Source organism: Thermobia domestica, chromosome 3, assembly GCF_964235325.1.
Source record: "Thermobia domestica chromosome 3, izTheDome1.hap1.1, whole genome shotgun sequence".
Lineage (NCBI taxonomy): Eukaryota > Metazoa > Arthropoda > Insecta > Zygentoma > Lepismatidae > Thermobia > Thermobia domestica.
Window position 1 is genome coordinate 90158819 of NC_137456.1, and position 25709 is coordinate 90184527.

The 25709-nt window shown below is 36.5% G+C and overlaps 1 protein-coding gene across 1 annotated transcript in view; it reads left to right on the forward strand.

The window, feature by feature from the left end:
• Nucleotides 1-25709, forward strand: part of LOC145681865 (fatty acid synthase-like) — a 123489-nt gene that overhangs the window by 74874 nt on the left and 22906 nt on the right. The window contains exons 24-30 of the mRNA XM_081753471.1: nt 311-509; nt 1350-1533; nt 2287-2429; nt 5320-5567; nt 7994-8474; nt 8925-9376; nt 15604-15831. Coding sequence (XP_081609597.1) covers nt 311-509; nt 1350-1533; nt 2287-2429; nt 5320-5567; nt 7994-8474; nt 8925-9376; nt 15604-15831 — 1935 coding nt within the window. The remainder of the gene's footprint in view (nt 1-310; nt 510-1349; nt 1534-2286; nt 2430-5319; nt 5568-7993; nt 8475-8924; nt 9377-15603; nt 15832-25709) is intronic.

Here is a 25709-nt window from a genome sequence, read left to right on the forward strand (position 1 = left end):
AGGATAATTAAAGATAATGATTATGTGGAAATTAATGGATTGAAATGTGGGAGGAAACTGGAGAACCTACGGAAAGAGGAAAATCTACGTACCCGTTAATTCACATGGTCTGATAATGAACCAGGGATCCTTCGTACTAGAGGTAAGCATTCTATTACTGAGCTTCTGTGCTCATTATTTTATCTTAAGAAATAAATGCTCCTAGCAGGTTATACACTTAAACTCTAGAAATATTTTAAAATCAATAAAATTATTTTTCAAATTCAATTGTTTTAATTTGATTTTTTTTTTGTTTTTTGTAATCATATAGTTGAAGGAAAGCAACATCACGAACTCTCGTGATTGCAGTTTTGAACAACATGTATTGAAAGCAACAGGTGGCCGTGGTGTTGATCTTGTCTTGAATTCATTGGCAGAAGACAAGTTGCAGGCCTCACTACGCTGTTTGGGTGCCAATGGACGTTTCCTGGAAATTGGAAGATATGATCTTGCTAAAAACAATCCTCTAGGTACGATCTTTAGTTCAACTGTATGTAAAAGAAATGTTAACACTACTCCCCTTAATAACGTTGGTAAGTCATAAATCAATTTACAGGCGTTAGTTATTATTTCTACTTCGACACTTCATTTTGAATAAAATTAAGGGTATTACCTTAATTAATGTTTAATGCGGAATTTGAAAATATTAAGAACGGTACATTCGATAAAGGAAAATTCCAAATTCATTGTTGCGTCAAATATATTGTCAATAACTTAGTTGGAAAAGCTCATAAAATGAAGTTGTGCGCCCAAAGTGGAGAATGAAGTCAAAGCCGAAAAAGCTCACAAAATTGAATTGTGCGCCCATAATAGAGCATGAAGTGAAGGTCTGTTACTTGTAGTTATTTCATGAAAGTTGCTGAAGTTTGCTCAGTTCAATTCCGCACTTCAAGTGACATTACTTGTCTTACGTGTAGGTTATCTTTTTTCAGTATCATTAAAATATAACGTAATTATTTTAATTTGATATTTTGTTGCTCGGAGTATACCTCCGTTCAAGATTGGGATCTCCACGCCTGAATTAACCAGTTCTAATGAAATTAGATTCACTGATAAAATATAGAGAAAGCAAAGTTAAATTTTAACATTAATGGCTTATTTGTCAAGAATGATAGATAAATTTAGTACTTTGGAGTTTATGTCTCATTTGATTTAACACGAATTAACTATAATTATCTTCAGATATAAATATGTTTATCTAAACACAAAACATAGTTTTGTTTAACTGCATAGATAAGATCAATAGGTATTATGCTTGTCTTATGTAAATAGTTTCTTGGAATGTTTTCAATGTTATAACTTATTTTTAGGGATGGGTGTTTTTCTTAGGAATGCTACTGTCCATGGAATTCAGATGGACCATATGGATATGAAGTACAACATGTTCACTGCGAGCAAAATATATGAGCTGATAGACAGTGGGATAAAAGCAGGGGTTGTTAAACCTCTGCCTAGAGTTGTATTTGATAAAAATCAAGTAGAAGATGCATTTAGGTAAGTTAGTATTGTATATTACAGAATATTACATACTAATTTAGTGTAAAAAATTTCGTGTTTCAAATCAAAGTTTCGTTTTACACTCTAATTATTCTGTTTTTCATGAGTGTTAAGACACAAAACCTGAAGAACATAATTTTGCTTTATTTTCTTTGTCTTTCTATCATCAGCTCTTACGAAACTTTTAACAAAAAGTTGTATAGAAAGGACGAATAGACATAACTTTTAATTTGAAGATTCGTTTTACATTTAATAAAGATTAATTAAAAACCAGATTATTTTTGTTTGATTTTCATGAAATTTCGCTGTGAAGGGTAGTTTAATTAATACATACTGTTGCTCAATCAAAATGTAGAGCGAAGTTAAAAAAAATGTCCTGTGTTTAAACAGACATATCTGGTATGTATACCTACAAAATTGAAAGATGTTTGTCTCTTTAAATTTGTTATTTTAACATTTTAAAATTACTTTTATACACAGAATATGGGACAACTTAAAAATCAGGATAAGGTACCATTATGTTAGAATGAATTTAAAGAAATCACAAAGAAGAATAATTATGTTTAATAAAAAAAATCAAAACACTCAATTAAATACTGAACTAATGAAATTTCGCAGTACTGATATTAGTTTTAAAAGTGTAGAATATAAGAGAAATATATTATTTTCCTGAAATTATAATTTTATTTTCTGATTCTATTGAGACATTATATTGGAACAATATTGTAAAATTTAATATACTTGTGATAGGTACATGGCTGCTGGTCGACATATTGGCAAAGTAGTAATAAAATTCAGAAATGAAACAAGTGGATCTACATGTTTAAACAACGAGTTATTCACAAGCGTTCCACGATTCTATTGCAACCCTTCAGCCGTCTATATAATAACAGGTAAAGAACTGAAATATTTGTGGTGGTCTTTGAATTATAAGGCCTCAAGTTGTTGCAAATACGAATGTTATTGAAATGTTGATTTTGTGTTTCCGAGTTTATTTGTAAGTATTCTATCCCTTCTGTTTTAAAGTTAATATAATATTAACCAGAAGGATTTTTTTATTAATACAAAGTCTAATGTAGTGTGCATCAACATTCTAGTCTCGAGGTAAATAAACTTTGATACCAACAACTTCCTGGTGTAAATCATTTCCTGTATAATGAAACGTAGTAGCCACTTCAATGTGCTACAGTAGACGTTCCCAAACTATCACGACTTTTCCTTTCAACACATTCTCTTGCCAGCGACCCCAATAAGTAATTTCCAGTTTGTAATAAGCTTTTTAAAGTATTTTTACTTGTCGTTTGTGAAGCCAAATGAAATCATATCAGGCTCATATTTCGCATTAACCTTCATTTTGAATAATATTTCTGTATGTAGGTTTTGTTCTATAGTATTTGTATTTTTCCTGTATTTCAATATTCGTATTTTTACTGGTTTCATTCCCCTTTTATTTAAATTTTTCATTTATTTAGTATTCTTTGCTGTTTGAAAATAAACATGAAAATAAAAACGTCTATCAGAATAGGAAATTCAAAATAATCTTTAAAAATATTTTTCCGCTAATAAATCCTAGTTACGTTTACCTGTTTCATCTCTCTTTGTGACACTCATGTACTCCTCTCGCGACTCCTATAGAGGTCCCGATGCCCAGATTGAGAAACCAGTATTGTAGTGATGTAAGAAGAGCGTACTTGTACACTAGACAAAATGCTTACTTGGGTTAATCAGGAGTCTCATATCACTTTGTTTTCTCACCTGTTGAGAGTCTGAGCTTCACTCCCCATCATCTTATTAAATTTTAGTGTATTCTTAATATAGAATATCTCAGTTTTAGAAAATAATCCAGATAGCTTCTACAAAAAATTCTATTAAGTAAAATAGAAACAGTTTCCAATCTGTAGTTCAGAAATCTGGATGCGCAAATTATGATATTTCAAATGTCGGACACTCAAATTTACGCATTATACCGAGGTATGTGATGTCTTGTAAACAGTTGATAGTTCATTTAATATTATTTTGTAAGTATTAAATCACAGAATTTCCAAAAATATAGTATTATTTTGTTGTTATTAGGATACTTACAAAATAAATAAATAAATAAATAAATAAATAAATAAAATGGGAGGAGCATAGTGAAGGCCCTTAAGAGACCGAAGTAGTTTCTCCCTTAACGTAATAGGAGGAGTCATTTGCCTTTCTTGTCTTGTGATTTTACAAAACGAAAGTTGCCACATTTTAGTTACAATATAAACGTATGATATAGTCGATAGAAAAAATCCTTTCTCACAGCTACTTGGAGAACAATTATGTTAATATTTTCTTGACGTTGAAAGAACGTGATTCTGTATGCGTAACCGAAAGTCGTATTCAAGTGTATTTCGAAGTTACTGGCCAGATAAAGTCCAGAGGTAAGAAGGCAGTAACTCTTCAAAAAATTGTACTTAATTACGAAAATATACCCTAGATATTTTGGTTACCTTTTCAAATTAGCCGTGGTAATGGTAATAGCATGAATGGGATTTTTCTACGCTTTAATCAATGAGTTATTCATTCTGTACCTAATACGTATACCTATATTGTTATATTTGATAACTATAAAGTCTGATGGCATAGATATGAATGTGTTCTATTTTCGTCAAAGTATCTAACATGCGAGATTTGTGTGCGTGTAAATGTAAAGCCCTGGATTAAAATCCCTTAGTGAATTAGCTTCTTATTTAAGTAATTGGTTCTGTCTCATATATCCTCGGTGCTGAAAAGAGCATATTAATTAATCATTCAGTGGCCGAATATACAAACAGCTTATCTTCCTGCTAAACCTTAGGTCCCGGATTCCCACAACATAAATATCTAAACTTTGAATGTGGAAAGTCCGTGAAATTGAGGTAGGCTGAGATCATAATGCACATTCGCAAGTTCTCTCCCCCTATTCTCCTATACCTTTAATTTCATGGCCGACAACTGTTTACCTTGTCGTACAACTTATCCATAATGATGTTCCAAATTTATATTACAACTATGTAGCCACTAAATATTCAGAGATAGAGCAGTATTTATGACAGATACATGCTGTAAAGAGTATTCTAGTATTGAGTCATTGAACAACAAACCAGCGGTTGCGTTTTTTTTTCTAATTCCAATAGATTGTTTAAATTCTATAATTAACTTTTAAATAATATCACTGTTGATGCACCTATTATGCTACATCCCCAGTTGCTCAGTTAATCAATATAGTAAATATTGGATTACTAGTAGATTTGAATAGGTACTGGATACAATATATTCAGTTAGTAAGACAATACGTATGAGTATAAAATGTAGTGCTTACAAGTGGCCTAAAACAGTGTGCTTGGGTGAAAGTTGTTGTGACTTCTAACAGTGCATGTATTTAACAGAAGGTGGGAAAGTTGTACTGATTGTTTATAGCACGAAAACCCTATTAAAGTTAAGAGTAGACGCTTTAATACATAGCATTTTACAACCACATTTACTGACGTCTTTTCTGTCCATAGTTACAAGTATCTGTCAGTTGAATCGAGTTAAATACTAGAACCACTCTATGGGATTTTCTTCCTTTTTCTCGTTTTTCTAACATAATCTCGGAAGGAAGAACTCAAAGAATAAAAGTTGATATCAAAACTAATTACGGAGAGATCGAAGAATAATGTCAATTAATGGTAAGCCAACACCTACTTGTTTTCTAATTATTGTACTGATACCACAGTCAAGTATTTATTAACTTTTTAAATTGCAATCGATGTTCTTTTATATTTGTGTGAATAGGTGGTTTGGGAGGCGTTGGACTTGAACTGGCTGAGTGGTTAATCAGAAGAGGTGCAAAGAATTTAGTACTAACATCCAGAAGAGGTGTCACGGATGGATACCAGATATTATGTATTTATCGATGGAAAAAACTTGGTATCAGCATAGAAGTCGTAACAGAAGATATGAGCACTGTTGAGGGAGCTTACCGTGTATTATCAGAGCAACAAAAGAAGGGTCCAGTACTTGGCATTTTCCATCTTGCAGTGGTAAGATCTGCACTACATTTCGAATATTGTGTAATAAATCATAGGTTTCTTTAGTAAATTAAAAAAGTTTTATGACTGCATTAATATTCCCAAGCCTTCGTTTTAACTTTTATGATAAAAAAATGTATATACAAGAAGGTGAAACTTTGATATTACTTTTTAAAAAGTTAAAGCTATGGTTTAAGTTCATCTTCTTGTCGAAAATAAATATAAATTAAATAAGATTATTCTTATGTACTGTACAAAAGAACTAGCCTTCAGAACATTATTTAGTTTTTACTTGCTCTTATAAGGCTGGTCATCAATCCAGCCCCATTTGTTTTTATGTTTCTCAAACTATTGAGTGAATAAAAGAATGCATAACTAAAATATTTTTGAGTAATTATTTAGTATTTGCAAAATAGTACTTGACGAAATAGTAGGGGGCACGTTGGATCAGTGGTAGAGCGCTTCCCTTGGATTGTGGGATATCTAGTTCGATCACAAAGTAAGTTTGTGGTAGACAACATCGTGTCCGTGGGTTTAGTCGAGGTAAGCTTGTTTCCTCCCACGTTCTCATTCCATCGATTCTTCCATCATCATATAATACTTGCTTTATCATCGTCCCGGGGGCATAATCGTGGGGCGTTAACTGATGGCAGAATACCTACGATGATGACTAGTCAAAGCAGTCAAAGACTAATTGTTCTTACTTCATGTACTGTACGTATGTTTAGGATTTTTAAACAATTACTCTTAAATAGACTTATTTGGTTGCTATACGGAGTATAATATACGAGTATATTCCTTTCAAATGTTGTAGGCTTTAGAAATAACTTCTCAACTTTAGTTGCAGTTGGATCCTTAATTCTGAAAATAAGTTCAACTTTTCAAAATAATTAATCAGTATTAGCAAATATGCTTAGATATAACAGGCGCCTATGATAATATTTATTAGATAATTTACTTCTGGCTATGTATTACCTCTAAATTCTTCTAAAGAATACGCATAATTCACAACTTACTTAGTTATAGAGAAATATATATAAAAATGGGCAAGTACTACAATGCTCCCAGTCATACCTCTAGAGGCGTTAAGTCAAGGTAACAAATTAAGTCGCACTCTTTTCAATATATGCATGTTAGAATCAATAATTACTTTTAAAAATCGCTTAAGGATCTTTGCATACGCAGATGGAATTATTTTATTTTTAAAGAACATTAACATTACAAAGGAGGTAGAAACTTTAGGTAAAGTCTGCAAGACATTCGCTCAGGGTGTAACGATAATGACATTACTATAGGTGGGTAAAACCTAGTCTTTCTTTTCATACGAAAAAGGAAAATACCTACATTTAATACAAAAAGTTAAAAAAAAAAAATAAAGATCTACAATAAGATATTAGAAGTAATCTTAGACTCTAGGCTAACTGGTCTTCTCATATAAAACAATAAAATTAGTCAAATCATTAATATTATTAGAAGTTTAAGCTATAAATGTTGGAGTAATAATCCTGTGTCGTTACAAAAAGTGTATAAGCAAATATTATACGCAGCCTATTCATGTCTCCTTTACCGAAAACAGAAAAACACATCATGAAAATTCAATACGAGCATCATAGAATATTTTTGTGTAGCCTCAGTGCGCTTCTTGTAACGCATTGCTTAAGGATATATATATATATATATATATATATATATATATATATATATATATATATATATATATATATATATATATATATATTACCTTCTGACTTAGTGATACAAAATATGGTAACAAAACTTTTATTATCACAATTACAATAATGAAGAGTTTGAATAAATTAGATACTCTGGTTCAATGTAAAAATAACAAAAAAGGTAAAAATACAAATCAATGAAATATCTTATAAATAAACTTCCTTAGTTATACTATGCATACAGAAAAAATACTTTCGCTATCAAATCCAATACAAAAATTTCCTCTTCTTCCATGTTTTTTATTCTGTTTCATACTCCTCCCCAAAAGGCTCCAACATTAATTCTAAAATAATTATCCTTCATCGACTCTTTTCCTCCATTCCTTCCGTTTTTCACTCGATTAGGTTAGACGCTGTACATTCACTTCCAAACAGTCCACCTTTATTTCTACAGATGCATGAACAAAAAATGGACATAGGTATAAACTTCTTAGTAACAAAACAATTTTTGAAGGAGATGCATTTTCTATAAGGCAAACGTATAGTAATTTTAGTTTTCGGAAGGTTAAAACACTGATAGTATACGAATTTTTAAAAATAGAAGGTTAGATCTAGTGGTTTGTCATTTAATATCCTGTTTGAAATGAAATGTTTCCTATGTTTATTTAAATGTGTTAATTTTGTAATCCTTTTAAATGAACAAATCTTAAAAGTGCAAATCAAAATAATTCAGATCTAATAATTATTTAAATATTGATTTTGCAGGTATTGAAAGATGGATTTTTTGAGAATCAGACAGAAGAAACATTCTTGGCTGCATGGAGATCTAAAGTAGCCATCGCCGAAAGCTTGGATGTTGCTTCAAGACAACTGTGCAAAAATCTTCAACATTTCATTGTATTTTCTAGTGTTGTTAGTGGAAGAGGAAATGCTGGTCAAAGTAATTACGCCACTGCTAATTCCAGTATTGAGAGACTTTGTGAATACAGACGCAAGGATGGTCTTCCTGCACTTGCAATACAGTGGGGTCCAATTGCTGATGTTGGTTTAGTTGCCGAAGACTCAGCTGTGAATTATTCTGTGAATCAAATGGGGTTGATTCCTCAAGACATTGGTTCTTGTCTAAATACACTGGATCATTTACTTCTTGAAAGTTCACCAATTGTGGCTAGCACTGTTCTTTCTAAGAAGCGGAGGAAAGAATTACCGAAGGAAGGACTTCTAGAGATTGTCTCGAAAGTTGTCGGTGAGTATGGTAAACTATGAAGATATGTGTACATAATCTATGTTAATCATATCATACGAAGTTGATGAAACCACTATTTGATTTCACTCGATATATTTTCATGATCGCTATTCCACACTGATTGAATGGCAGTTTGTCTAGCTTTGTAGGGGATAGACGACGACCAATGAACAGCTTTCCTTTATCCTCGTACCGTCATCTCATGTGATTCTTCTCTGGTGGGTTAACGGAGATTAAAAAAATAGTCCTTATATAATGAAAAGATTTTTTGTCTAATTAAATCCAACCTATACTAGCTGTATCCACTCCTACTCTGCCTTAATCTTACTTGTTACCTGTTGAAAATGAAGCACTTCAGCTAGTTAAAAGTAGTTTCATCTATATTTTTAAATGCAATTTTAGGATACAATAGACATATTACATTTTCATGTAACTATTTCTTTTATCTAGGTATTGATGACCTGAAACAATTGGACACAACGAAAACATTATCAGATCTTGGACTGGATTCTTTAATGCTCGTAGAAATTAGAACTGTCATGGAAAGGTATTTTAATTTGGCCTTGACGCCTCAAGAGATCCGTTCTCTGACCATAGAAAAGTTATTCGAGTTGGAGAAAGACAAAAACATTGGGAAAAGTGTTGCGAAGCAAGACAGCAAACTTCCACTTTTTTGGGATGTTCTCTTAGAAAGCGAAATAATACTTCCAACTGAAACTTTAGTATTAATGCGAAATTTTACTCTAAACTCAAAGAAAATGTTTCTAGTCCATCCTCTTGATGGCAGTGTTAAAAGTTTACAGAAAGTTGCCAGTTTTTTGAATTCTACAGTATATGGTCTTCAGGCTACGCAGGAAGTTATGTTTCTTAGTTTAGAAGATGTTGCGAAGTTTTATGTGAAGGTAATTATATATATTTTCTCTGCTTTTCAAAACAAGATAGGAATAACATTTTTTAAAATTCTAAAGCAGAATGCATAAAAAGAATGCACAGAAAGACGGTTTTGTGATGGGGTAAAATGAAGATGTGGGACTAAGATTAAAAGCACGAGACAATTTAATGGTTGCATAAATTCTTTTGTGGACATATCATAAGCACGTCTCATTAAGTATGGGACCCTCTGATTATAATGCATTATAGCAAACCACTTTCCTTATACAAAAAAATGTTTAGGCTTCAACCTTAAGAAGAGTACTCAATGGTTTTAATCTTAGTCCCATTTCTTCATTATACCCTACCAAAATTTATTATCTGCTTTTTAATGAAGCTTATAGAAAGATTTCTTGAAAACTTTTACAGTTATTATTTACTTTTTAGCCTTTATTCAATACCTACAAATCGATTATTTACTCCTAGCTCCCTTAATTTGAAAATATTACACGGTGCTTCCACCATGCAATGTTTTGTTTGGTACAGTCTTTAATAACGACACCGGGATTTAAATCTACCATTTTTTATTATATGAAAATAGTCTTACAGATGTTTTACAAAGTTCTTGTATGTCTCTAAATGTTTTCAGAGTTCAACCAAAGATCCTCGGCACACGAAAATGGCCTCAGAATAAAGGTTCAATTGTCTTTAGCTCGTAATGGTCTTACACAGATATCCGGGATATCCTTCGCTCATACCAGCCTAAGGAGTGGGTGATTAAAGGACATCTCCTTTGCTCATAGCAGCCTCGGGAGATAGTTAAAGTAATTCTCCGTTGCCACTCGAGTATGGCAGCCCTGGGAGATGATGATTAAAGGAATTCTCCTTTGCTCATAGCAGACTCAGGAAATGGTTTTAAAGGAATTCTTCATAGCTCATTGCGGTCCCAGGAGAAGGTGTTAATAGATTAGTGATCAGCTATGAATTGATAGCTTCTTCTTCTTCTCCTCGAGGTTTTCTTTTATAGACTTCTTCTTGAAGGGAGGGCCCATGAGAGGAAGTCGGCTCTCTTCGTAGTTTTTCCAAATCCTCTTCATGTCTTCGCGGTAGTCTCCTTTCGTTGCCTGCTATTCTTTATGTATGAAGCTAATAACACGTGTTTGTATAGTAAAAGCATGTGTTTGTAGTAGAAACAAATGGTTGCTGTGCGTGATAGTATAGAACCTTACAATATGCTTCTAGTACTCGAACAAAATAATTGTACGAATACTTATTTGGATTAATTTACTCGGACAATTTATTTTAGTATCAAGTATTATATAGTTCGAAAAACTGTTAGAATAATGAATGATTGTTCAAGCGTATTTGCATAATAAATAATTATCTAGCAACTAATGATTATTCAAAAGATCGAATAAAATGTAAATGATCCGATAAGTATTCAGATGATTGTTGTAAAATAATTGTTCGATAATTAACTAAATAATAACTGCTCGAATAATTGCAAAGATTTTTATTTAAATAATTATGTTACTGATAAACAATTGTGCAAAACTGATAAACAATATCATTGGATGGCGTAGAAAAGCAGACAGTAACACTAGATATGATGCCGTTGATAGGTGGTTTTCTACCCCTTCCTTTGGTTCAACTATTGAAATATATTTCCTGTTGACTTAATTATTTTTTCTTAATTGTTTCGTAAATTTATTTTATGCAATTTTTACAATTTTATTCAAATTATTATATTTTTCTGTTATTCTGTTAGCAATTATTGTCCCATTTCTCATTTATGCCTGTTGTTATTTTAGTTGAATGTCAAATAATTTTGAATTATAGTAAATTTGTTGGTAAACTTAAAAATTTAATATATTGTAATTTTATAAATAATATATAATAATAAATAATAACTTGTGCAAAATTTTTATTACGAGGGCTGTCTAAAAAGTATCCGACCTTTGGCCAGAAAAATAGTTGCGAATACCTGACAGATTTGGGACCCTAATCCCCTTCAAAGTAGGCCCCTTGTGCTTCCACACACTTAGCCCACCGATCCTTCCACTGCTGGAAACACCGCTGGAAGTCTTCTTTTTGGAATGTTGTTCAGCACCGTCGTCGTGTTCCGCATTATATCTTCTCTACTCTCAAAACGGGATCCCTTCAGTGGCGTCTTCAATTTTGGAAACAACCAGAAGTCACAAGGAGCCAGGTCTGGAGAGTATGGAGGTTGGCGAACGGTTGTAATTCCATGTTTGGCTAAGAACGTGTGGATCAATTGGGATGAATGTGCTGAGGCGTTGTCATGATGGACGTGCCAGTTCTTCGCTGTCCACATGTCTGGTCTTTTGCGCCGGACTGCGTCACGGAGTCGCCTGAGAACATCTTGATAGTAGTCCTTTGTCACTGTTTGTCCTTCCGGTGCGTACTCGTGATGCACAATTCCACGGGCATCGATGAAAACAGTCAGCAACACCTTGATTTTGCTTCGCACCTGCCGCGCTTTCTTCGGCCTTGGAGAATCGGGATGCTTCCATTGAGACGATTGTTATTTTGTTTCTGGGTCGTACCCGTACACCCATGACTCATCTCCAGTTATCACGGAATTCAGATACCCAGGATCAGTGTTGGTGGTGTCCAGAAGGTCCTGTGCAACGTCAAAACGGGTGTCTTTTTGTTCCTGAGACAACAACTTGGGTACAAATTTAGCAGCCACTCGTTTCATGTTCAAATCGTCACGAAAAATTGCATGTGCAGAATCTTTACTCACTCCAACATCTTCTGCAATCTCCCGCACTGTCAAACGGCGATCTGCCATCACCAAATTTCGCACCCGCTCAACAACAGCTGCATTCCGAGCAATTTGGGGCCTGCCGCTACGCTGCTCACTCTCGACTGATGTGCGGCCATCTTTGAATCGGTTGAACCATTGTTTAATTTTTGTTACACCCATCGCATCTTCTCCAAACACCTGCTGGATCTTACGAATTGTTTGGCTTTGAGAGTCACCCAGCCTTTGACAGAATTTGATGCAGTATCTTTGCTCAATTCGTTCAGTCATCTTGCGAGAAACACTAAATCCGACGAACACTACCAACAGCACCTCGCTTCGCGACCACCAGCTCACGACTGGCACACGCGAACGCGGTGAAAAAATTCAAGCATGCGCATTAAGGTTCCTCCTTCCACCGTGCACGGTGGCGCCGCCTGAGAATCACTACTTTGCGTGGAAAAAATTAAGGTCGGATACTTTTTAGACAGGCCTCGTACATATTCATGTAATATAATTGAAAAAATATTTGCAAATATTTATTTTCATTTTTTTTGTTTAAAATATTTAATCAACTATTACCAGCAACTGAATAAATAGTTTCACATAAAACATAACAATATATTAATTTATCATATTTATATATGCTTTATAAAAAGATTCATTTCATATGGGTTTCGAGAAAAAATAACAATTATGGATCATCTCAATATTGTTTTTGGTATAGCAGCAATAACATGCTGAACATTAAGTGCGGCCTTTTGCCCCGCTTTACTCTACTAGAGAAGAAATATCTCCTCCAGTTCCCTTCCAGGCGGCAACGTACCAAGAACTGACGAAACGTTGCCACGTTGGACCGCAATGGATATACGTTGTACTAAGAAGGACGCTGAACGAACATCTGCAGAAACGATAGATATGCGTCTGCCTACCTCTCTGATAAAATCAAGGCTTCTAGAACTCCATGCCCCACTGCTCTCGATGGATATTGGAGCAAAAATAAATTTGTCGAGGAGATTGTTGTATTTCCTTTCCTTTTCTGCTTCTCTACGCCTAGCAACTTCTCCAGCATTCATAACAGTCAATGGGAGGCTTGAATGGGCAAATGTGTCCGAACATGTAAAATCCCAAACTAGTGATTTGCCTCTCATCCATGGTATTAATGTCATGCCGTCAGGTCGTTTACCATCAGAACAACAACAGCCTGGCGGTTCACGAATGGAAGGAATTCCTGCCGTTGTGAGGGCTCGCAAAATGATGTCATTAACAGATGAATGTCTGGTGTTCCTGCCTATGCTCTTCATGCATGAGAGGCCATGCAGGCCGCGTTGGGTAACTTGATCCCCGCAAGCTGGACAGCGATGTGGCTCACAAACATCTCAACCTAGTATTAAGGCTACTGCGATTCGGAAGTTTTCATTAGACATGTGAAGACCTAATTGGGGGGAAGGTAACGCATTTAACCATGCCCCAGCATGGGGGTATGACGCAGCAAGAAGCCTAGCTTTATCCTCAGGAACAGTAACGGATTGTAAAAGAAGCTCATGAAAATGTGCTGCTATTGGTGTGTACCAAGATGCCTGAAAACCTCTTTTGCTGCTTTCTAGAAGGTCCGTATCTGTTATATTTATCCATTTACTTGAGCCTTCTTGAACTATTTCATCTGGGTCCAGGTGGTGACCTTGTGGAAGGAGAGCCTCGATTAAACGAAGAGATCCGTGGTAGGACGCTAAAAAGGTAGGAATCGCCATATCAACGGTTCGTCGAATACCAAGACCTCCTAATCTAACAGGTAAGGATGCTTGCATCCAAGAGTCGTCACTCAAGGAGCAGTTCAAAATTGACTCCAGACCCATTTTAAGGATAAGATCATATTTTTCCAGTAGTGGAGTTTCATTCCAAGATGGAAAGCATCTTAAGAAGTAGTTTAAACGAGGGATCGATAAAGAGGCACGTAGAAGAAAGAAAGCTGCATGGACAGAAATCGAGGCGAGACGAGACAAAAAATATTCTAACTTCGATATTTTGCTTAACAGGACATTGGTAAATGCTTCCTTTGTGAGAGCGGCGCCTAGAAGACAAGCATTATGGTTAGTTAGAAGACGTATTCCTGGGGCAGCCTCGTCAAATTTTTTAAATAATAGGTCGAACTTGGCTTCATCTGACCCAAGAAATCCAACTTCACACTTTGAAAAATTCAAATGTAGACCAAGTGCAGATGCCTTCTCATTTATTTGTGCTAGAGTTGAAAGAACTACATCAGGTTCATCAGCGATAGTCCCATCATTCAAGTACCAAATGTTTAATTCAGTGTTGATTGATTTAACTAAGGAATGAATGGTTATAGCAAAGAGTGCTGGGCCCAGGGGATCGCCTTGTTGTACTCCTCTCTGGGATGAAATAATGTCTTCACCTAAGAATAGATCACTGGGTTGAGCGTAACATTGGTAAACATATCCATAGATTGAAGGAAATTCATTCAACACTGTAGTGAGCATGGAGTCCCGGCAAAGCTCGTTAAATGCGTTGCGAAAATCCAGCTTTAAGATAGCTTTAGGACCATTGTGAATGGAGGAAAAATAAACTCGGGTTGCATGTACAGCTGCTTCGGCTCCATTGGGAATACAAACACCAAGTTGGTGGGGAGACAAAAAGTTCTTAAAATGCTCTCGTGTTCTGAAGCATATAATTTTGCTTCCTCCCGCGCTACCAGATGGAAAAGAATTAATAGCTACCTTAGCTTCATTAATCGAAACTCCGTGACAGCTCTTTGGGTCATCAGGAAGATTCGGTAAAATAAATTCACCAGGGTGGGCTGGATGCTTCTCCAATAGCGTCTCAAAAACAGAAATGTCGGCGGTTGCAACAGTATCATCTGAATTAGTAGACGGACTGCTCCACGGATGTCACCATCTGCAAGTTTGTTTTCTACAATCTTAAGATTGGAAACATTCTGTTTTGGAAGAGATTTCTTGATCTTTGTTGGATGCCAGGCTAAGGCGTCAATACCTACATCACACCAAAGACGAACTCTTTGTTTTACCCAGGAGGCTTTCTTTACATTTTCTGATTTTTTGGGAGCAGTTAGTGCAACTAATGGAAATAGAAACAAGCTGATCCAATCTTTTTCGTCGTTTGAAATAGTTACTTGAAGTAATACATCGGCAAGTGCATCAGCAACTGCAGCTCGAGCACCTCGAGGAACACGCCTTAAAATATGCGTTGAGGACCTTAACGATATTAACATTTTGCCCAGGTTAGACAACGATAATTTCTGTGTGGGCTTTTTTTGCGGTTAGAGATGTTGTGCAAAATATATTCAAATATAGTATTGTTGCAATAATTAATAATGTAGAATTATGTAAAAACTATTACAAATGTAATAATTTAGAATTACGTAAAAACTATGTAGTTAACACAGCTGTAATTTACTTCTAAAAGTATTGTTTAGACAATACACAACTGCAATTTATTTCTCAATATTTTTTGCAGCATATGAAGAATGTTCAACCCAACAGTCATTACTTTATAGCTGGATATTCATTTGGAGCAGTTATTGCTTTCGAAATGGCACTGCATCTTCAACGATTGGGAGAAACCGTTACATTGTTTGCATTGGATGGAATTCCACTGAAACGTAGTGATACGTGTCTTACTGAGTCTTCAGAAATTATATTGGACACATTTTTGCATTACTTTTTATCACCAACAGATGCAAAGGTGAGTTCCTTTTTATCATTAACTTTAAAATCAATTAACTCTCTCAATTGGCTTTAAAGTGAAAAAATAGCGTACTGGTGTAGGAATTTTATATATATATTTTATAATACATAATTTTGGTTCACGATACTATCTACTTGTATCAATACATATATGCGTATTTTTAGACCATTAAGAGTTCCTCAAGAAACAAGTAACTCCCACTAGCATAGCTAGGGATGCGCTCGAGTCGAGACATGTCTCGAATCTCGACTCGACTCGACTCGAATTCGAGTCGAGATTCGAGTCGAGACACACTTTGTAAAATTCGAGACGAGTCGAGACAAACGCATTTCTCGACTCGAATTTTCGAGTCGAGACTCGAGTCGAGTCGAGACAGCTGGTAAAAATCTCGACTCGACTCGAATGTCTCGAAAATTTTTCTATAATTTTTAATATTATTTTGAAGAAAGTGCTCGATCAGAAACACTCGGCACGAGAATTTCGGAAACTGCAGGACTTGTCAGGTGTTCAAGGAGTGCTATGGTGATTGTCTTCAGCAAGTGGCGAAACCAAGGGGAAAAGACGTCCAAATGTCGAGGGGTTGTGTGCCCCACCTCATTACAGATGTCGAACGTCGTAGGCTGGGCAGACTGGTAAAACAGAACAGGCGGCGAACTGCGTCAGAACTAAGATCAGAGTTTAATGCTGGGCAAAGTACAAGTGTGTCTGAACTAGTGTTGTCAAATTTCCGGCAATTTTGAACCGTTTTTTTTAAAAAAACGTTTTTTTCGATTTTCTGGAAAAATTGAAAAAATAAATATGTTTGTATTAGGTTAATTTTACTAGTAATGATATCTCTTTTTTTTTCAAACACGCGAAAAATTTAAGTTCAAAAATTTCAATATTGCGAATATTAAAAAATAGCACTCGAAAATAAAACTATTCCAATTATTATCTATATATTAAAATACTAGATTTACGCGTATATGTTTCTCCTCACAGAAAAGTTTATATGTTTGTCTCCAATCCTTTCAACAATGAGATCTCGAACCACAAGTGCTAGAAACGTGCCGTTTTCATTTGTCGATTCCAAATTTTATGTAAATTGTCCAGTTCTAATTGAATATTTTTATATTAAAAAAAACATGGCCATTAGTTCTTTATTACATTTATAGGGGTACACAAGAAGTACTGTGGGGGCGCGGTGACTCAGTGGTAGGGCGTTCACTTCCTGTGCATGAGGTCCCTGGTTCGATCCCAGATCGCGCCGTGTGGACTTTGTGGTGGACAAACACCATGCTCGTGGGTTTTCTCGGGGTTCTCCCGTTTCCTTCCACTTTCTTCATTCCACCATTTCATTCATTTCTCATCATCACCGTCTCCTTTAGCCTGACCGCCATAACCGTGGGACGTAAAACTAAAGATTTCATTTCACTAGAAGTACTGAAGTTTCTGAAAAAGTAAAGCATCATACCCTACGAATTATATATCCCAACATCACATAGTTGTATATAGGGGTTGTATATCTGTCAGACTTTTGTTTCATGGCCAAATGATAATGAAAACGAAGGATAACCATTTCTCCAGTCTAAGATTAATCTTCATTGTTTGGAGAGGGTTTTTTTCAATAAACACCGTTTATCACTGACATAATTAATTGTGTGTGTACTTTATTTACTTATTAAATAATGCATGCAAATGCATGCATACACGATATGGGCATTCAGTAAATGGATACTTGAATATTTGAATTCAATTACCTATACAAGCCGGCTACGAATCTTTTGTCCAAACTACTCTTTGGGATGAGCTTCTTACCAGATGTGTAGCCTACCGAAGGACCACACATATGTTATCGAAACTATTGTGCTATTTTTTTTTATGCTTTGGCAGAAAGTTCTGTAGATATCGAAGCCCGCCAGTGAAGCCATATCTAGCATCTTGGTGCTAGATCTAGCATAATTCACTCCCATTTAGCATATAACATCTTGACTTTAGCATCTTGGCAAAATCTCATTCTTTCCTCTGGAGAACAGAAAAAGAACGAAAATTTAGATGGCTCACTGACCGTTGGGAATTATCCCTTAGTTAAAGCGATAATAAAACCAGTTAGTATTTCCGCTGTTGTATTGTTGAATTCACAGAAATGTTCAAAAATAAGCAAAACGTGACTGTACAAGATGTTTACTTACCCATAGTTTTATTATTGTCAACTGAACCCTGAGTGTCTGGGATGTTTCAGTCCCTTCTCACTTTACAACTTGAGAGGGGAGGGGGTATGACCGCTAAAAGAAATGCTTCAGTGCTGCGTCAGAAGCGGCATGTTTTGTATATATTTCTTAAAATATTATCCATTCTTAAAGTATAAATTCCCCCCTTCCTCCTCTGATTCTCTATCCAACACAGAAATGAAGAAAGAACCCTGAACCCTCCCGAAAATGCAAAAATGAATGATGCGTACAAATAACAAATCTGTGGATGAATCAAATAATGCAGATACATGAGAAGATGATGATGAAGATAACAATGCTTGATGCAGCGCAGTCCACCACATGTAAATAGATTTGAAGGGTTCATATTTGTGTATGTGTACGTGTGTATGTACTTGTTTCTGAGTATTTATATGCGCGTGTGTCTTGTAATTGTTATATTAGTATCCACTGGATTAAGTGAAAGTATAAAATGGATTTGATGACTGCCAAATTGACGTCACCTTGGTAAGTCATTATTTTTTAATATTTAGTAATATTAAATTAGATTATAGTTTAGCGTCGTTTTCAGGAGCAAAGCTCTACAAGACGTGAACGTACAGTTTAACGTCGGATTTGAAACACATGAGCTCCTACCATGAATCAAACCTCGTTCGAGAAAGGCGCATACGCTAACCATATAGCAACGGGGAGCTCAACATTTAGTGATATGTATATTAAGTTGTAAAATTATATTCGTTTAATTTTCACTAATACAATCTTCACAATGTAAAGCATTCGCTAGGCACGTTATCTTGTTTAAAAACAAAAAGCCTATCTCTTATGTTTCCGTCTCGAGGTTGGACTGCGGGATGATAGAAATCCGAAAGAGATGTTTTTATTATATTTTGTACAGTAGATCTGCTCTTTCATAATCTCCGTGTTTGATAAGAATGAACCTCCCTGGCTCACGTATACGTAATATAACAAACTATGCACATTAAATGCAAGACTAATATAGCAAACATTGAAGATGCCCCCTAAAAAATTTTCTTCGACCGCCCATATTTGGAGGTACACAATTTCGCAACTCAGTGGATACGATGTGGATGTATTCAAAGTCTACTGATTTACCCATAAAATTTAAATTTTATAACAATATTCTCAGTGAATACTAACCTGAGGAGAACTATTTTTTTAATTCGATCGCTAAAGGAGTTTTTTTTTTCACCAGGTCTCGGTAATCGTCTGGCACGAAAACTGAAGTTTCTACAAGTGTTTCCCCAGCAATTTTTTTGAGAAAGGGGTCCTCCAGGAGCGTTATTTAGGGTGTAATTCCTGCGTTTGTTATATATATATATATATAGATATAGATAGATATAAATATAGATATACTGAGTATATGTATAAAGATAAGTAGGAGCGGGTCTTTAAAATTAGTTCGGAAAGACAATATGAAAATCTGGCATAATTTGCAAGAATCTATCTAGTCTAATATAAATAAAATAAATAGTTTGTTTGTGTTTGTCTGTCTGTATGCAGCCTGGGAACCAGACGAGTGGACCGAGAGTTACCAAATTTTAGTCAGGGGTACCCTGGCCCAGGCCCCAGATCAAGACGAATCTTTTTTTTTTTTAAATTCGAACCAGGGGGTCTCAGGGTGCGCTTACAGGGACATGTAAAAGTGGTAGAAAATGGCCGATATTACTGTCGAATTCAGTTTTCGCGGTCGCTGAAATCAATGGTGAAACTCTGATCACATTAACTTACAAATTCACCCTATTCGGGCCGGTGGTCACCGGAGGGGGGGGGGTCGGATACCGAGACATGTAAAAGTAATCCAAAATGACCGATATTAGTGTCAAATCCATAGTTTTCGCGGTCACTAATATCGATGGTGACACTTCCATTTGCGATGATTTGCAAATTAAGCTATAATTGTATGCGGGCCGGGAAAAAATCTTTAAGTTTTGCGTCCCACGGTTATGCAAGTTAGGCTAAAGGAGACGGTGATGATGAGAGATGAGTGAAAGGGTGGAATGAAGAAAGTGGGAGGAAGCGGGAGAACCCCGAGAAAACCCACGCACACGGTGTTTGTACACCACAAAGTTCACTTGGCAGGGGCTGGGATCGAACCCAGGACCCCAAGTAACAGAGGTGAACGCTCTACCACTGAGCCACCGCGGCCCTCAATAAGGTTGGAAGCTCGTCAGTCATGGCGGGAGGTGGCACATGCCATAGGAGTGGCACAGAGTGTGATTTTCCGATTGTGGAATCGATTTCAAACAACTGGAAGTGTTCAAAGAAGACAAGGACAGGGCCGTCCACTAGCAACCAAAGCCAGAGACGATCGTTATCTCTTGTTAACAGCCCGTCGAAACCGGCGTCAGAATACAACTCTGCTGCCGCGAGCTTTCCGAACAACAACAGGACGCACAGTATCTACTCAAACGGTCCGCAATCGCCTTCGAGAAGGTGGTCTCTACGCACGTAGGCCTATGGTGTGTGTCCCATTAACTGCATGACACCGTGTTGATCGAAGAGCGTAGGCGGAGGAACATCGTGGGTGGGGACGCAATGAATGGGGCAATGTTTTGTTCTCTGGCGAGTTTCGATTCAGTGTAGAGCCTGATAATCGACGTGTTCTCATCTGGAGAGAGTGTGGAACATGACAAAATCCCATGTTTGTGCGAGAAACATCCCAGTATCATGGTGGTGTACTGATGGTGTAGGCAGGAATCAGCATTGGTGGGCGTACTGAGCTCCACATCATCCGAAATGGCTCTTTGACGGCTCTCAGATATAGGGATGAGATCACGAAAACTCTTATTCTTCCTTATGCTGGTGCCATTGGTGATTCGTTCCTTTTTATGGATGACAATACTCGTCCTCACATAGCTCGGTTAGTGGATGAGATGCTGGATGCTGAGGGTATCGCTCGGATGAAGTGGCTAGCATGCTCTCCGGATCTCGTTCCAATTGAGCATGTCTGGATAATGTTTGGCAGACGAATTGCTGCTAGGCCAGTAAATCCAACAACTATTCCAGAGCTGGAAGTCGCTCTTCTGGATGAGTGGCACAACATCCCCCAAGAACTCATCGATAATCTGATTGAATCCATGCCACGCAGGTGCGAGGCCCTGTTGGCTATTCGAAGTGATCATATGACATATTAAGGAACAATCAGTGTTGTTGCCTTGCCTGTTTGTGAGCAGTTCGAGAGGTGCACACATAACCCACTTGTGTCATGAGCCATGTGAACAAGGTTTTCCGTGCCCCAACACCAGTATGTGCCCCATTTTTCTAGTGTATCTTAAAGCATTCCTTCTTGTAAGATAATACGAGTCAAACACAAGCTTATTCATACACTATCTTAAGGTCTTGTGTGATATTTCAGCTGAACCCCTAATTTTTTCGAGCATTATACACAGTATATATCAGAGATGGAGTGGGTCAGTGGGTCGGTGGGTCAAGTGGGTCAAGTTTTCTGAGTGGGTCAGTGGATCGTGGGTCAACAGCATGTGACCCACTGTGACCCACCACCCACCATGACCCACTGCGACCCACCACCCACCGTGACCCACTGCGACCCACCGACTCAGTATGATCTACCGACCCTCTCTGCTCACTGCATTGTAGAGAGTATCTTCTGAAGACTGGTAAATTTGTCACTGTTTTACTTTCAAGACCTTCATTTCCCTTTCTTTTCCACTTGTTTCTTTCTACTTACCTGAGGTGAATATATCTAACCAAGTGAAAAAAGAACTTCAGGCACTTTTGGATATTGATATTTTTAATAGTAATAATAGCAATAGGACTTACACTACAACTTGGCTTTCGAGACCTGTGGGTTTTTAGAGCTAACTACTGGAAAAAATACATTTTTGAATCACTGTAATATATAAATTATTTATAAAAAAATGAATGTAACTATGTGTGCCTGATCATCACGGTCAAATTGCAAAGTCAAATAAATTACTTTTGGTATATAGTTAGGCTAAATTGGGATGTTATATTGCTTTTATTATAATGCATAATATCCTAAGGAGGTAGTGAGGATCCGAATTTTTGCGAAAAAAAAATGAGTACGGTATCTCGCAAGCCGTTAAACGTACGGAGCTAAAATTCAGTGTATTAACTCTTTATTGAAAATAAACAGAATGTGTCCTAGCATTTTTTAAAATTCTTCTTTATGTGGGGGGGGAGCACTTTCTATATATGGAAAATTGGTAGTGAAATTTGAAGTTTGGATTGTACGCATAATTGTATGGAAAATTTTACACTTTTTCCCTTTACGTTGGTCTACTTACTTTGATTTGGAACTTTGAAATTTCATCCTTTTTTCCACTGAAAAGTATTGATAATTCAACAAGAAAATAATTATACTATGATAATTTAATTGAAATTCATCGTAATTTGGCACATGGCAAACAGCAGTGTGGTAATTGAAGTTGAAGAAGGAGGGAAATTCCCATTCACCTCTGAATACTTTTCAGAAACCTCGTTCGCTTTCGCTTTCTAGACGGGGGAGGGAACTTGGTAATGGTATCAAACCTTCATGTGTAATTACAAAAAATAAATTTATAAACAAATAAGAAATCATCAGTTTATCACGCTTTAATTGATAATTTATTCACAAGATTCCCTATCAAAGGCGTGGTAGATGAAGTTTCTGTTCTACATGGGTCGACATTGCCAACTGACATGGTCGATATGGAAAAGATGTTGTATGGTGATAGAGAGATGATACTTCTTTCTGAGTATTTCAAAATTGACCAAGAAAAATCGTTATCAGACTTAAGTCTAACAAGTAGATTGTCGATGAGAAGTTGCAGAAATCGGGTAGAAGTATTATCAATTTCCACGACAGAGTACGAACGGGGATTTCCCCTTATGAATTTACAGATGACTGATATTAGAAATAGATTAAGTGCTCAAACATTGTCTAACTTGTTGTTCATCAATGTTAATGGCCCATCGCTAGACAAGGTCAAAGTAGACGAGCTAGTTATTTCTTGGCTGAAGGATGGACATCATCCCACTGCGGATGATTTACCGCCAAAAAGTTACCAACAGGAAATAAATCCGATTTCAGATTTGCTTTAAGGTGAAAAATTACGGGTTACGGAAAATGTATACTTGTATTACTAATGGCTTATTTGTGTTATTCAACTTTGTACCTAATTTTTAGTAAGTCTCTTCTTTGCTTTAGGTAAACTACTTTGGAATAAATATTCATAATAATTGCAATTATGCATATTTGTAACTTAATTTTAACGTGGTGTTTTAGTGATTAGACAAATTACAATTATGAGCATACTTTATGGAGATGCTCTCACATAGGGTACCCGAGCACCTACCTTTATACCCTATGAACAACTGATTTTTCAAGTCTTTTGTGAGAAAAATACTGTGAACTGAGAAACCAAAACCTTTTCCATATTGTACAGGGGTATTTTCCTGCGAATAGAAGTTTCTTTTGCAATGCGTTCAGAAATTAACACTTGCAAGAATACTCTCTTAGTACAAGTATATTTTAGGCACACACTAATTTCCCCCCACCTCGAACTGTTTCAATTTCCTCACTGACAATCACTTTACCATTTTATATCGTAAAGGTCAGATCCACCGTTATTGTAACAGAGTGGTGCTTGCGCGATTGACTAGAAATTCAAACTCCGATTAGTGACAATTTCACAGTCTTGTTTTATTACAAGTGTAAACTCTTTAGTCAGTTCAGAAGAGGCCGTGGATCGTGTTCAGAGTTGATGACGATGGATTTTGGTGAGTCAGAGTAGGTCAAAGTGGATGAGAGTGGTTCATGGTGGGTGGTGGGTCAGAGTGGGTCAGAGTGGGTCGCCGTGGGTGGTGGGTCAGAGTGGGTCACCGTGGGTGGTGGGTCACAGTGGGTCACAGTGGGTCACGGTGGGTCGTGGGTCAGAGTGGGTCATGGTGGGTGGTGGGTCAGTGGGTCGTGGGTCACGGTGGGTGGTGGGTCAGTGGGTCGTGGGTCAAGTTTTCATTGACCCACGCCAACTCTGGTATATATATATATATATATATATATATATATATATATATAGTGGCGGATCCAGGATATGATCAAGGGAGGGGCTAAACCATAGTTTGCAGTTTTATCCAGTGTAAAGCAGGATTGAAGCCCATTTTATGCAGTGTATACTTGAGTGTGAAGGGGGAGGCTATAGCCCCCTTGGATCCGCCTCTGTATATATATACATGATCGAAAATGGCCTCGAATCCATACTCGCTGAAATGAACAGAAGATGCCGTTTAAATCCACAAATTCAGCTCCATTAGTACTCTAAGGAGGATGGTGACATGTAAAGATAATTGAAAATTATCGATATGAATGTCAAATTCATAGTTTTGGGGCTCCACAAGTTCATTGGTGACAGTTTTGGTGCCCTTCGTGTCCAAAAATGAAACGTATTCTCCCCGTGCGAAGAACGGATATTCTGCTAGTCTGTAATAACTAACGGAAGTTTCATTTTATATATTTCTTGCTGCTCAAATTTACTCACTTGTGCGGTATATGTGTGTAAAGTAGAATTAAAACCTGTTGCTCTAAGTATTTCTCCGTTAGCGAAAACATTAACACTAGGACGTCGATAATCCTAACGTCAAAAATCCGAACGCGGTCCCTAGAAGGTTTTTACATTTTGTCTTAACGCTAGTGATAAACAAACAATAGCGTGTCCATCGACGTTGTGAAGTCAGTGTTTTTACAAAAGTTCATTTATATGTAATTGTTTGTCATATATTTTTATTTTTATTTTTTCTTAGGCCTATAAGTTTTAAGTGTGACTTAGAGTACAAGCAAGTTCTTCAGAAACATTAAATGTAAGTAGCCTTACGTGCGGTATTGTAATTACTGTATGTACTGAATAACTACTGTATCGATAGAAAAACATACCGTACAGTATATGTAAGCCTAAAAGATATTTTCTTGGTCATTTTCGAAAATCCGAACAATTTGAAAATCCGAATACCTGTGGTCCCAATTAGTTCGGATTTTCCACTTCCCACTGTATATGTTGCAGACATGTTACAGCAAGTAAGATCACTAGCATCAGGCCAACAAATAGTTTTTAAACTACATTTTCCTGTTTTTGCCAATATTTCCGAACAAATGATTTTTTCTAATGGTTTCAAAATTTCCGGAATTTTACATAGAACAATGAAGATATCTCTATGAAATATATGTTTGATTTAACATATTAACTAAAATGATTCTGTGATTAACAAGAATGATGATTCTGATAGGGGTCTAATACCCAAATTTTCCGTTTTTTCCCCAGCTCGGGAAAATCGTAAAAAAGCCTGTTCTTTTACCCAAAATTTCCGTTTTTTCACAGGCCTTCACAACACTAGTCCGAACACACAGTGCACCGAATACTCCTAACGATAGCGAATGTTAACACCACGACATTGGCAACCACAACTGAAATGAACACGTGACCATCGCCACTAGACCTGGGCACAATGGCAGAGCGCTGCATTGTCTGATGAATCCTTATATCTTCTTCATCATGACGATGTGAGGGTGTGAATCCGTCGTGTTCAAAGGGAACAGCTCCTTGACATCTGTACTGCGGGACGGAGACAAACTGGCTGCGGCTTAATTATTATCTAGGGAACATTCAGGTGAGCATCCATGTGTCCAGTGGAGCTCGAGCAAAGCACCAT